The following is a 12,761-nucleotide window of genomic DNA, read 5'->3' on the forward strand; positions in this document are numbered from 1 at the left end:
AATGAGAGTCGCAAACGCAGGGGTGACTGGTGTGGATGAGAAGTATGGAGAGGTGCAGGCAGGTGAGAAGGCAAACAGCAATGGGCATCTCAGGATGCCGGGGGCTCCCAGCAGAGGTGTGAGCCTAGAACAACCAACTTTTAAGGTGGAAGGAAAGGAGGCGGAGAAGGAACTCAGGGTACACAGCTGTCTGATGGTGAGGTGACATTTCTCGCGATCATTCTACATCTCCCCACTAGTCACTTTACTCACAGGCCTGCGGGCAGCAGCAGGAATCTGGACAACATGGGCAGCGGATGTAGCAACAGCAGCTGTGAGGGCAGCACTGGCACCAGCAGATCCCCACCAGGACGAAGAAGAGGAAGATTCCCAGGATCACCAGGCCAACAAACACCCACTCTGGAAGGACGCACAGAGAAACCCACGGTTGAGGTGGCCCGCTGTCGGGACAGGCACACTCTCATGGCTGTCTACTGTGGGAGGAGTGGGCGGGAGGGATCTGGGGGAGTACCTCGTAACAGGGCACGGAGCCCCCAAACTCAGGGGGCACTCTGAGAGGGAGAAGTGCAGACTTCACAGGGTTCAGGGGGTCATGGGGAAGAGGGGAGAAGGTTGCCCAGGTCCTACCAGGCACACCTAACGACCAGCACAAAGTGATGGGGGAGCTTCGGGGCCCCCTCCTGGGCAAAAGGTTCACAGTATCAACTGTAGCGTCAGAACAAATATGGGACGAGAACAGAAAGACTCCCCGGCTGGGGAGAGGAGGAACCTTGCTTGCTGAGCTACGAAGAGGTGGGTTCTGTGAATATGTTTCTTTTGCGGCCAAGTTACTCTTTCCTATAAAAATATAAGTCCTTGAGAGAAAGTTCTCTATGTCTCCACGGTCTAAACCGGCACATAAGTGGTCCAGGTTCCTTATGTGTTCATCTACTTTCCCTGCTGACCACCCCGTAACACCCTTCCCGGACTCAGCATCAAGGCTGAGATCGAAACCTTCTGGAACAAAACCTGTGGAACAAACCATGGCTAGAGAAATCTAGAGACAAAGACTCAGGTGGAGAATATGATGTCGCCACGCCCCCAAGAATGGCTCGGTTTGATAACGCTCAGGTTGACCATGCTGAATAGCCAGCGTAGCTGCGGGGAAAATGGCTCAGGGCTTTGAGGACTATACTGGCTATGTTTGTTAACTCCTGTTATTTTCCCACCTCTACCAGAGGATGCCCACAACTTCTAGTGCATTTGCTCATCCAAAAGATTAAGAGAAGGGAAACAAATTCCATTTGTCTTAGATAAAAATGACTGTGACCTTCGAGTGACTTTGTGTCACGCTTTTGGGATTTGGCTATAGGACCCAACTTCTATAGGCTGGACAGACTAGAGTGAGCCATGAGTTCCTTTAAAAGTCAAAAAATCAAAGTAATTCATTTTGATCGAAAGCCGCCTACCAAAAAGTCCCTTTACAATGAACTTTAAGTATATATTGTTTTTCTTGAATTTTGGTTATTAAATGTTCTTTCAATTAAATGCACATTCAGTTGGAGCTTGAGACTATGACATTTTTGTTATATAAAGGGTTTTGCGATAATGATAAAATTATTTGACCTTTGTCTAGAACACAGTTTCCTCAGAGAAAAAAACCAACAACTTATATTTCCTGAAACGTCCCTCGTCACCCCATCCACTCATCCCCATTCAAATTAACCAGGTCACCATCTCTTCAGTGAGGAAATGAGAAGGCCCTGCGCCTGCTGAGAATGGTCTGGAAAACATTCCCGCTGAGGACCATAGATAGCTCAGGGCTTTGTCCTGGACCTTAGCAATAACCCAGTAACACTCTGTCGCTGGAGACAGATATGAGCTCCGAGGATTAGATGAGTGTTGTGGCACAGTGGCTACAACGGTCTTGGGTCAAGCAGCCAAAGATAAAGGACTGGCAGGTTACCTTGGAGAAACAAAAGAATGTTATCCATGCAAGGATTCTTGGGAGTCAAAAGGGAGGGATATTCAAGGGACCAGGACCAGATATGAAAAATACAGTAACTCTTTCCTGGGACTGGGGGAACATAACATCTAGTTTGAAGCGATGCTTCGTAACATTGTATGTGTATGTTTGCGGGTGATGAACAAACCAGTACAAGCTGACAGCACTCTGGATAAGGGGGATCACAAAGAGATATCTATTTGTGTCCCTGGGGTCAACATCAACAGGAAGCATGTTTATATTTGGGTTGGCCAGCTAACGGCAAAACAGGAGAATTCGTGGAAGAATAATTAGTGAAATTCAACTGTGAAGGCTTTGGATGTTTTAAAACCTGAATAAAGTCAAAACCTATGGCCGGGAACAGTCTGTATCTCTCCGTTGCTCCCAACTATTATGCAGCTCTCAACCCTTTGGCAGTAGCCCTCCAAAGCAAGAATGAATCAGTCTTTAGTATTCTCTGAGTTTGGATATGTCCTTTCCCGTAGTTCATTCCCGTTTCTCATGGAACCTCCTTCCATTACAGACTATAGTGTTGCACTGAATGGATGCTGGCTTGTCTAGGCTGGTGCATTCAACTTAAGCTATATAAAATGACAGAGCTGTGCATCTGGGGTTTCCCTGACATATGGTCCATGGATTCCAGGGACTTATGGGGCCCAAGGAGCCCCTGAAATTGTATACAAAGCAATGTCGGTCTGTAAGCATGTACTTTTCAAGGAAGGAGGGGTGTACTGACTTCATAAGGCTTGAAAAACTGTTTTGGTAAAGTTACAAAAGGCAATTCAGAGTAACATGGTCATACACTAATGAATGGGTAAACATATAACTTAGGGAATAAGGAAATGCAGATAAATAATAACTTTGTGTTAGGGATACTTCTAGCTGCCTGGGGACAGCGGAGATGCTGAATGGTTATGGAGTTTGCCAAAGAGCCTGCACACCTGACATTGAAGGACTGGGTCCCCCTTGCAGTTTATTTTTAATCATTATCCTTTTAGGACCTACTAATAGAAGAAATACAATCTAAAGGCTCTTCCATTGGGCTCAGTTCATCCTGGAAAAGAACACAGAAATAATACAGACAAATGTGCAAACAAATTAAAGGAGCAATTAGCGACTAATGCAGAAGCAAGACAGATGGAGTGACAGCACATTAAGCAAATAAAGAGTTAAATGAGTGAATACCTGGCATAATCTCCACAGCAAAACTGGGCAAGAGATCAGCAAGCAGCCCTGTCCTGCCTGGAAGAGGTGGAAGGAAAAGAAGAAGGAAAGAGGTTACTCCAAAGGAAAATACAGCTTGAAGGCTGGCTCCAGGGGGCGCCATCCCTACACCAGGGCCATGGACCCATGCTCCCTGGGGTAGGAGAGGCAAGTCGCCGAGGCGGGGCTCAGTCAAGAGAGTAACTTTCTCCATCACTCTTTGGCAGCCATCTAAGTGAACTCTGCACCTAAACCAGACGGAAGCAGAAACAGAACTTTCTCTCCAACTATTTATAGAAGGAGGAAATCTCTGCTTCAAATATGAAAAACCCTGCTTGAGCAGACTGACACATACCATATCCATTCATTTATACATTCTTCTCCACACATTTGATTGGAAAGTCAAACCCATCTGTATCCAAACGTTCAACCTACATTTTCATACATCCATACACAGTCCTATGTCCATATAAAAACAAAAGTACATATTTGGTTTTAACTCAGAATTGTCTCACTACATGTTCTATTTATAGCCTAAAGATGTTTCGATGATTAAAATGTTCAAAGGCAAGGAAAAGATAAAGCTAGATGAGTTACATGCTCTTCTACACTCCTTCTGGTGTCAGAAATACTCTATACATATGTATATGGTATGGATTTTCCATATGGGACCCACAGCTGGCGTTGTATGAACCCAAGTGCCTTCTGCATGGTTCGGCATACGAGCTTAAGAGCCAGCTGGTGTCAGAACAGGCGCCCCCTCGGGGTTCTGGGAGGCAAAGAGCTACGCAGGAACCAAGACTGTAGAAGATGCGGGGGAGGGGGTTAGTCCTTTTAAATACTAGCCTGATTTAGGGGCGCCTGGGTGGCTCAGTCAGTTAAGCATCTGACTCTCGGTTTCAGCGCAGGTCATGATCCCACATCGGGCTCTGCGCTGACAGTGTTGAGGTTGCTTGGGATTCTCTGCCCCTCCCTCTCTCTGCCCTTCCCTCTCTGCCCCTCCCCCGCTCATGCTGTCTCTCAAAATAAATTAAACTTAAAAAAAAAAAAAACTGGCCTGATTTATAGAAAGAAGCACTGAATGCTTTCACCATGTTCTCGTATCAACGTAAATGTAAAGGCCCTTCTGCACCTGTACCAGATGTTTCTACCTGACGGAAGCCCTTGCTAATAAACAAGTCTTGCATTAAGAAACAACTGGCAAACTGCCCTCCTTTCCGGCTTCTAATGGCAAAAAGTCACCGTGGTACCACTTAAGCACGCAACTGAATCTTACTTCACTTACACGCAGAACATATGCCTCTAGAACGGCTCTATCCACTAGAAATATAATGTGAGCGACAGGTAATTTTTAGCTTTTCTAGTCATCACATCACAGAGTAAAAAAAGAAATTAATTGAATACTATATTTTACTCATACCAGCACTTCAAAGGCTCAGCAGCCACACGTCACTGCTGAACACACATGTTTAGGGGTCTGTTTCATGCATGTGGAGTGGGCCCATTTAGAAAACAGGTTTACTGAGGTGCATCAGAGAAAAAATTACCCACGTGCAGCTTACATTTTCAATCGAAAGGTTTATCATGATTGGTCACTGGTCCCCGCCTCCGTCAAACTACTCTATGGAAAAGAAGGTCTGACAAAAGTCAAAGAAAAAGGAGTCCCTCCAGGACACTGACTTTTTCTTGGCTCTCCCTAACTATACAAGGCCAACGGGGTAAAAGGTGCCCTGGCCATGTCTCCTGCTTGGGTAATGGTTCCTCATCTGAGAAATTCATTGGGACCACAATACATTCCAAGGGGAGGGAAGTCTAGAATGAAGTGACTTAGGCTAGCTCTGTTTTAGGTCTTGGCAAGAAAGGCTTCTTTCTTTCTGTCTTTCTAGCTTGTGCAGCTGACCTGCTAAGCATGGTCTGCTGCTTGCAAGGTCTCTTGGAAGAACACACGAGAGCCAAGTGGGGCACTGGAGAAAGGGGTACCCTGAAGGAGACTTCTCAGGCTAGCCTTTGGCCTAAGCCTTCATGATAGGCTAAGAAGTGCCTCTAAGACTCACGTGTGGTCTAGGATGGGATACCAGACAGGAATTTGGGGCCACATTCCGAGCAAGTGATTCATAGCATGCACTGGTCTCATCTAGAGTGTTCTGTGTACAAATATCCCTTGGAATCCCTTGTTGGAAACTCAACAAAGAAACAGCTGGTCAAGGACTGGGGAATTGGGGGTATTGGCCATCTCTTGAAGACATACCGGCCAATAGTCAATGATCAAAAAGTCAATATACAATGTCTTTCACAAGCTAGTTATGGGATGCTTACTTAATGGCGGCTTAAAAAAAAAAAAATCCAGAGGTGCCTGGGTGGCTCAGCCGGTTAAGCACCTGACTTCGACTCAGGTCATGATCTCCCTGTTCCCGAGTTCAAGCCCTGCATCGAGCTCTGTGCTGACAGCTCAGAGCCTGGAGCCTGTTTCTGATTCTCTGTCTCCCTCTTGCTCTCTGCCCCTCCCCCGCTCACAGTCTGTCTCTGTCTCTCAAAAATAAACATTAAAAGATTGTTTTAAAATCCAGACAATTAGCACTTCTGAATGTATCTCTTACTGTATCTAATAAAATGAGACGCTTTTCTTGGGTCTACTCTTAAGCTCTCAAGCCTACCAATGTTTTAAACATCTCTAGATACACGATAGCCCATAATTAACTACATTTATAAAAGAAATGTTATTGATGATATAAACTACCAGCTTGTACACTCACAGGAAATTAGCCATGTGATAATCATTAACTATAAAAAAATCTATATATTCAAGGAAAATATGGTGCTTATACTTATTATATAGAAGACATTATATTGGAGAAAGTAGTGAACTGGGAATCAGGGTACTTAGGGCACCTTTGCCATTAGTTTACTTGGTGACTATAGACAAATTACTTCCTCTTTCTAGGTCTGCGTTTTCTCATTAATCAAATGAGGTGACTGAATAAAGTGATCTATAAATAGGGAGACTATATATCCTCGTTTGTGCCTGTTGTACCTGTGTAAATACCAACAGCACTACTTTTTATTCTCTAAGTGTCTTATCTTGGACGATTAATTATATGGTCACCCAGCCTACAATATTCTTGGTTCTCAAATCTGATACTTAGAGATTAGAGTTGCAAACTCAGCTCTGTATGTTTACAGGGACAGCAGGTAACACAAGTAAATGCAGCCAGCCGAATGTAATACGAGGTGTAGGAAATAGCAGATTATATGTCTATATTGGCTGCTACTACTCAAGTCTGGCCAATTGCTGCCCCACAGGAATGTGTCTTCACAGTTGCGGGTCTTCCTATTTTTCAAGATTAGCCAGACCCCAGGTTTTTGTGTGAAATATCTGCATTTTCAGTGTCGGCAACTGATCCATAGGTATTTTTTTAAACACTGGACAAGCCATACAAAGTATGTTTGGGGGCTGTATGGAGCCCAGAGATCACACACTTGCAACCACTGATGGGCATATATAAACCAAAATATTTATGAGCAGGTAAAATACAAAAGCTGGATTTCCCCATAGGCTGGTGTTCTGACATTGTTTCTACGCCGAGAATGTCAGCGAATATAATCTCCAGGAACCTATGTTCAAGCTAAAATCTGTAAGCGACAGCACTATACACAAAATTGTGTGCCTTTCTTATTTCTGGGGACCCGGAATGGGCATCGTGGAGAAATAATGGAGAGATTTTCATTTCTAGATTTTTTTTTTTTACATTTGTAACAAAAAAAATTAAGGATACGGTGGTCACAGAAATATGGACAGGAGAGTCACAAAACTTGTCACTCCAACCGAAAGACACACATCGAGCTTCTCATTCTCCCTAAGGCAACAACCAATAGCTGATGCTTCGGAAGAAGATGAAGCTTTCCCATAATGCACCTGTGTAGCGCTAGCCCCAGGATGGCGTGGGTGACAGAATCTTGCCATAGTTGGTGGAATTAAATGTCTTCAGAATTCGGGACACAGTAGGAGCTTTGGGGTAGCAGACAATATGACTGTATCATGCCGACAGCAGACAGAGTGCAAAGCTCTCCGGCTTTTAAACCACACTTACATTTTATTGGGACTAAAGGCATTTTTAAAAGTAGATTTATGCTGGAATAATATATTTCTGAAAACCATTTGCGTCCAGCTTCTTGCCTAACAATTTCTAAGAAATGCTGTTGCCAGTTAGAAACGTTCTCTCTTTTCTTCCTATTCTACCACATCCACTGAAGGTCTGATCTTAGAAAGTCCAAACAATTGCAGTAAATACTTTCCAGATTTCAGTAGCACTTTACCAACACTTGTGAATCATTGCTATTCTTCCAGGACTCAGTTGAAGAGGGGCAATTAGAAGTCACTTTAATGTCTGAGGAGAGGACAGAAAGCAGACCCTGCAAACAGAAGGCCACATTTATGCTTTTCAAACCACAGCTCAAACTATCAGGAGAAAATACAGTTTTGATGTAAGCACTCAAACAGTTTTCCCCAAACCTTGCAGCATCCATTACTTTTAAGAAATTTCCACATGAATAGACCAAACAAATTAGGCGTACTAACAGTTGGTACATGCACACACACACACACACACACACACACACACACACACACACAAGTGTCGGCTTCGTACAAAACCATCACTAAGTTTGTAGCCAAAAACATTCACATGCTTTCGGTTGACTGATTAGGGCAGAAACATGCATCGTGAATAAAACAGCCTCTGTACCTGACCTGTACAATTCCCATCTCAGCTGTGTTCTGCCATTGACACAGTGAAGTTATCCCCAACTCTCTTTGTACGTATTCCTGAGAACCAGCTCACCTCTGGAATGTCTCCAATTCATTCATTCATCATTCAGTCAACAAAAAAATGTGTCCTGTGCCAGGTGGGGACACAGAGGAATAGACATGAACCCTGTGCTGGGGAGGCTCGCTGACTGGCCCATGCAGCTTATCTAACAGCGTCAGCCTAAGAACTCCGTTTTAGTTACCTGCTTCTGTTTCGCAAAGCTCCCTAAGGTCAAAGCGCTTTCCTCCTGCCAAATCCAATTCTCACCAGGTTTTTTTTTTTTCTTTTTTTACATTTTTGACATCAAGTTCCACCTAGTACGAGGCCGTTCCCCAGAGACACAGTCTTTGCCTGGTTTCCCACTTCTCGTCTACTCGTGGCGTGATCTTTGCACATTTCACAACAAGGTCCCAGTGACATTTCCCCAAGGTTCAAATGCTTCTTTTCTTGGTAAACCAGTCTCCTCGAGGCAGGATTTACTTACCTTGTTTACTAACATAACCAGCTAATACACTTCTCAATCTCCTGCTTTGTTCAAACCCTTGCCACGCACGGTCTACAAGACTCTGAAATCTGTTGCGACAGAGCCCTGGAAGAATGCTGCACTGGGAGGCACCTCCATGCTCCTAAGGACCACTGTGCACACCTACATGAGAGCCCTTGTGGCTCTGGACCGCAGCGACACCTTTACGTGCGCCTCCGCTAACAGGACGGGTACCCCTCGGGGGCAGAGACTGTGTTCTGTGTTTGACACCCTGAGCAGCCCTCCTCACCCATCAGGACCTTGCAACGTTTCCAGTAGCAAATCCCCATTGTCTGGTACGCTGAGCTTCTGGCTGGACTTCTGGTTCACTGCTCATGAGAGTGCTTTTTGTCCCAGATGGAAATAGGCTTTTAATAAGAACACGAAGGAAACATTCATTCATTCATTCATTAAGCGCTATTCTATGCACTGGAGAATGTTTAGCGCCCCTGGACTCAGGGCTCAATGCCACTAGTGTCCTCTAGTCCTTGAACGTCCCCAAAGGCCATCTTGCTATCTAGGAGGACTGAAGCACAACCCCAGAGGACAAGTTGACAACTATCAGGCTATGTTGTTTGAAAGGCATTCGTTACAGAGAGATACAACATGCATACGAAGTTTAGCCAAAAAAGCCGTCTTTGTCTCTACCTTTAAAACTTAAATCTAAGCTCTGATTTTATTAGTCCAAACCTTCAAAGTGCAATGGGAGGTACCGAAATTCTGGGTTTGGGACAAATTTGTTTTCAGATCCCACATCTGCCATTCAATTACTTGCTGACAACGGAAGGTTGTCATGCGCTGGAACCTACAAAAAGGAGGAAAAACAACACTTCCTTCCTACTTATGATGTCACCAAGACTGACAGCACGGTTATCTTCATGCATTCCTTCGAACTCACTACCTCGGAGTCCTCCTCCGGTTTGCCAATATTCCATACTAATGAACTTTCTGCTCGGGACAGTCTAGAATACTTTCCTTCCCCAGTTCCTGTGATTGCCTTCTTCTCCCTTCTGTTTAATGCACCTCTGGGCTTCATCCCATTTCTGAGCTTCCTGAACATGCCCCAGATCCATTTTCAGGGTGTACTGTACCCACCCCCTGGTCTCTCAGCTCCTGACCATCCAAAATGTTTCTCTCCTAAGGCTTTTAGGAGAGCAGATGGCTTTCTCTGGCCCTCTTAAGTGTAGAGTTGTTTCTATGGCTATTTGGAATCCCAAATAGACTGGAAATTTCCCAAGTGCACACACATCCCTGTTTTTATTCTATATTCCCATAGCAACCATGCATTCAATAAATATAATTTATGATTATCCATCAGAAATGTGGGTATAGCTTTCCTTCTTTTACATATATTTATAAACTGTATTTAAGCATTTCGTGCGTGTATTTTTTTCTTTTTATATCTTTTACATTTTAGGTCACTTTAAACCCCAGTGAATAATTCTGACAGTGAATTCTCTCCACAAAATGACTAGTATTGGACCGTCTGCAATTAACTGTCAATAAATGCTTCCGGGTTTTTGGCAGTGATTATAAGCTTGGCCTAAGGCACTGACTTCTTCTATTCACATAGATTCTAGAATTAGATTTTACAGCTAGAAAGAATCTCAGAGGTCATCGAATCCATCACCCTTTCCGTGTTTTCAGGAAACTGAGGCTCAGAGAGGTTAAGAATCGTACTCAAAGTCACACGGCTAATAATCGAACCAGAAGAAACTGGACCTACTCATCCCCATTCCAGTATTTTTTCCCCAATATCTCATTCCCCCTCAAGCTTTGCTTCGCCTTCATTTAGAAATGTATAAACAGCTTTCTAGTCTCCTAGTATTTGCAGGCAGCAACCCTGAAACTTATGTTTGTGGCATTATTGCTCCACTTACATAATTAAAGTATAATTTTTGGATGTAGGAAATGCTAGAGATGGCTAAAATGTTCAGCATCTTTTAAAGTCGTGACCAGAGAGTGATTACTGAATACATCGTAACGCAGTATGAGCTAATTAAAAGGCATTCACCATTCCGCCACAAACTAATAAACAATAATAAAAACGACTGCAAAGCACTCTGCCTTTGCAAAGTGCTACAGTGAACCAGTTCCCTGCCCCCAGAGAGGGAAGAGATGCCAAGTATTATTAGTAATCTAGCATGCACAACTTGGCCTGAGATGAAGTGCAGAAGATTTGACTCCGAAACGACCCGGAGCAGGGTGGGATTTAATGGAAGAAGGGAATGGGCTTCCTCGGTACCCGGTGTGATTTTCTGAGCTCACCGGGCTCCATCCAACAGGCTGGCAGAGGGAACTTAAACACAAAGGTGCTCAAAATGGCCACTTTCCTCAACCCCCAAAGCCCCGATGGTCTGAAGCAGACACGGAGGGCCCCACTCCTTGTGGGTCTTGGGCGGTGGGGGTCTCTGCCCTTTCCTCTCAGCGTTGAGGGGCTGCCACCTGGGGGCAGTTCCCAGACCAAAGTCCAGACACCGCCGGCGTGTGAACGCGAACCCGCACCCTTGAATGGCAGCAGCTGGCTCTGGAGAAAAATGCAACGACTGTTTTCCTGCCCGGCTTTCAGGGGCCGCAGTTCTTTCTTGGCCGGGCTGAGCCGATTTCTCGGTGACACCCACTCCCCCGCGGCCCCCGGGGCCTCCCCTCTGCGGGCCCGTCCGCTCCCTCCCTCCCGCGCCCGCGCCCGCGCCCGCGCCCGGGGCCCAGAGACGACAATGAAGCTGGCGGGCTGACCCAGCTGCTTCAGCTCGCGCCCGGGTAACCACGGCAACCGCAGGCTTCAGGAATGCGCGCTAATTGAAGGCCGAGTTTCCTCCCACAGTGATGAGCAACAAGTGAAGCAAAAATAGTGAGGCGGGATAAAGGCTTCGAGGGAGCAGGGGGTGGAGGGGAGAGCAGGCGCAGCGCGGGACTGGGTGGCTGGGGACGAGGGAAGGCAAAGGGCGCCTTGAGACCTCGTCTGTTCTCTTCGCCACCCAGGGTCGTGAAGAGCTAAGTGGGCGCCCTTTACCCCTCAGACATCTTAGCGCAACATTGTCAGTGAACAGTCCTTAACCATCTCTTTGCTGGGCCCCTTTGATTGGTCCTGGTAAATGAACGGCGATGTGTACATCCCTGGGATCCCACAAATGAAACGCCAACTAGCAGCAAGGGTCCGGCAGGTGAAGGAAGGAGCCGACCCTCATTTGCCCCCAGTTTCCCTGGATCTTCTGTTCTGTTCTCTTCAACCGAAAGGAGAACCTTCAAGGCGGTCACGTTTATGGGGCGACCATGATACCAGTTTGGACACTGTAAGTTTATGCCTGTTGTCTTGAGATAAATTATTACAAGTTTCCCCTTTTCCCTCTCAAGGATCCTGATTTGGACAGTAAATTATGAAGTCACCCTATCTAAAGCCTTTCTAGAGCCATCCAGGGCCTAATCCAAGTCCGGAGTGTCCCCAGACCCCTCCAGACTTCAGCGAATGGCCTGTGTGCTATACTCCTTGCATTCAGGCACTAAACGCCGTGTAATTAACTCGGGGCCATCCACTGAGAAATAGGGGCTTCCAAAACAACCTAAATAGAGCAACCAAAACATAGCATGCTGGGACAGAATGTCCTGAAATCCACTAGCGCGAAGATTCCCACGGGGCTGATTGGGGTCACCGCTGGCAAGGCATTGCCCAAATGTCATTAAGGAACCGAGAATCTATTAGTAATAGGATTGCCAATGCACAGATGGCTCATTAAAGCCTCTGCCTATGGAATGGGCTAAAGGGAAATCAGCTCTTCTAGCAGGAGCCCCGGAACGCAGAACTCCCTGCAGAGCGTTCCCTCAGATCAAGCATGACGCACCAGCAATGAAATGTGAGGGGTGGAAACAGGTGGGAGTTCTTACTTATCATGTGCCATTTAATCCTCACGATAGACCTTCCACGTAACTTTTATTACCCCTTCCCCATTTTTACAGATGAGGAAACCGAGGCTCAAAACCGAGGCTCATTAACATCGACTTACCCAAGGTTATATGGCTGCACTGAACCCAGGGGTATCTGACCCCAAAGCTCTTCACAACAGACCTTGCCAAGTATCCACACGGACCTTGGGTCAAGATCAGGGTTTTGCCACATTGGCACTATGGCCATTTGGGGCCACGTAATTGTGTGTAGGAGGGCCGTCCTGTGCATTTAGCAGCCTCCTTGGCTCCTACCCACTAGATGCCATAGCACCCCGTAAGTTGTGACAACCAAAATGTTTCTAGA

The 12,761-nt window shown here is 45.7% G+C and overlaps 1 protein-coding gene across 6 annotated transcripts in view; it reads right to left on the reverse strand.

Moving 5' to 3' along the window:
- ILDR2 (immunoglobulin like domain containing receptor 2) overlaps positions 1–12,761 on the reverse strand; it is a 63,466-nt gene that overhangs the window by 23,573 nt on the left and 27,132 nt on the right. For 3 of the 6 annotated variants that reach the window (XM_060643401.3, XM_060643400.3, XM_060643396.3), the window contains exons 4-5: positions 3,170–3,226; positions 253–399 (exon numbers count right to left, since the gene is read on the reverse strand). The exons of 1 other annotated variant lie outside the window; for it this stretch is intronic. In XM_060643401.3, the coding sequence (XP_060499384.1) occupies positions 253–399; positions 3,170–3,226 (204 nt within the window). The remainder of the gene's footprint in view (positions 1–252; positions 400–3,169; positions 3,227–12,761) is intronic. 2 more of the 6 variants (XM_078441033.2, XM_060643399.3) reach the window with 1 other exon arrangement.

This window comes from Panthera onca, chromosome F1, assembly GCF_046562875.1.
Source record: "Panthera onca isolate mPanOnc1 chromosome F1, mPanOnc1 haplotype 2, whole genome shotgun sequence".
NCBI classification, from domain to species: Eukaryota; Metazoa; Chordata; class Mammalia; order Carnivora; family Felidae; genus Panthera; species Panthera onca.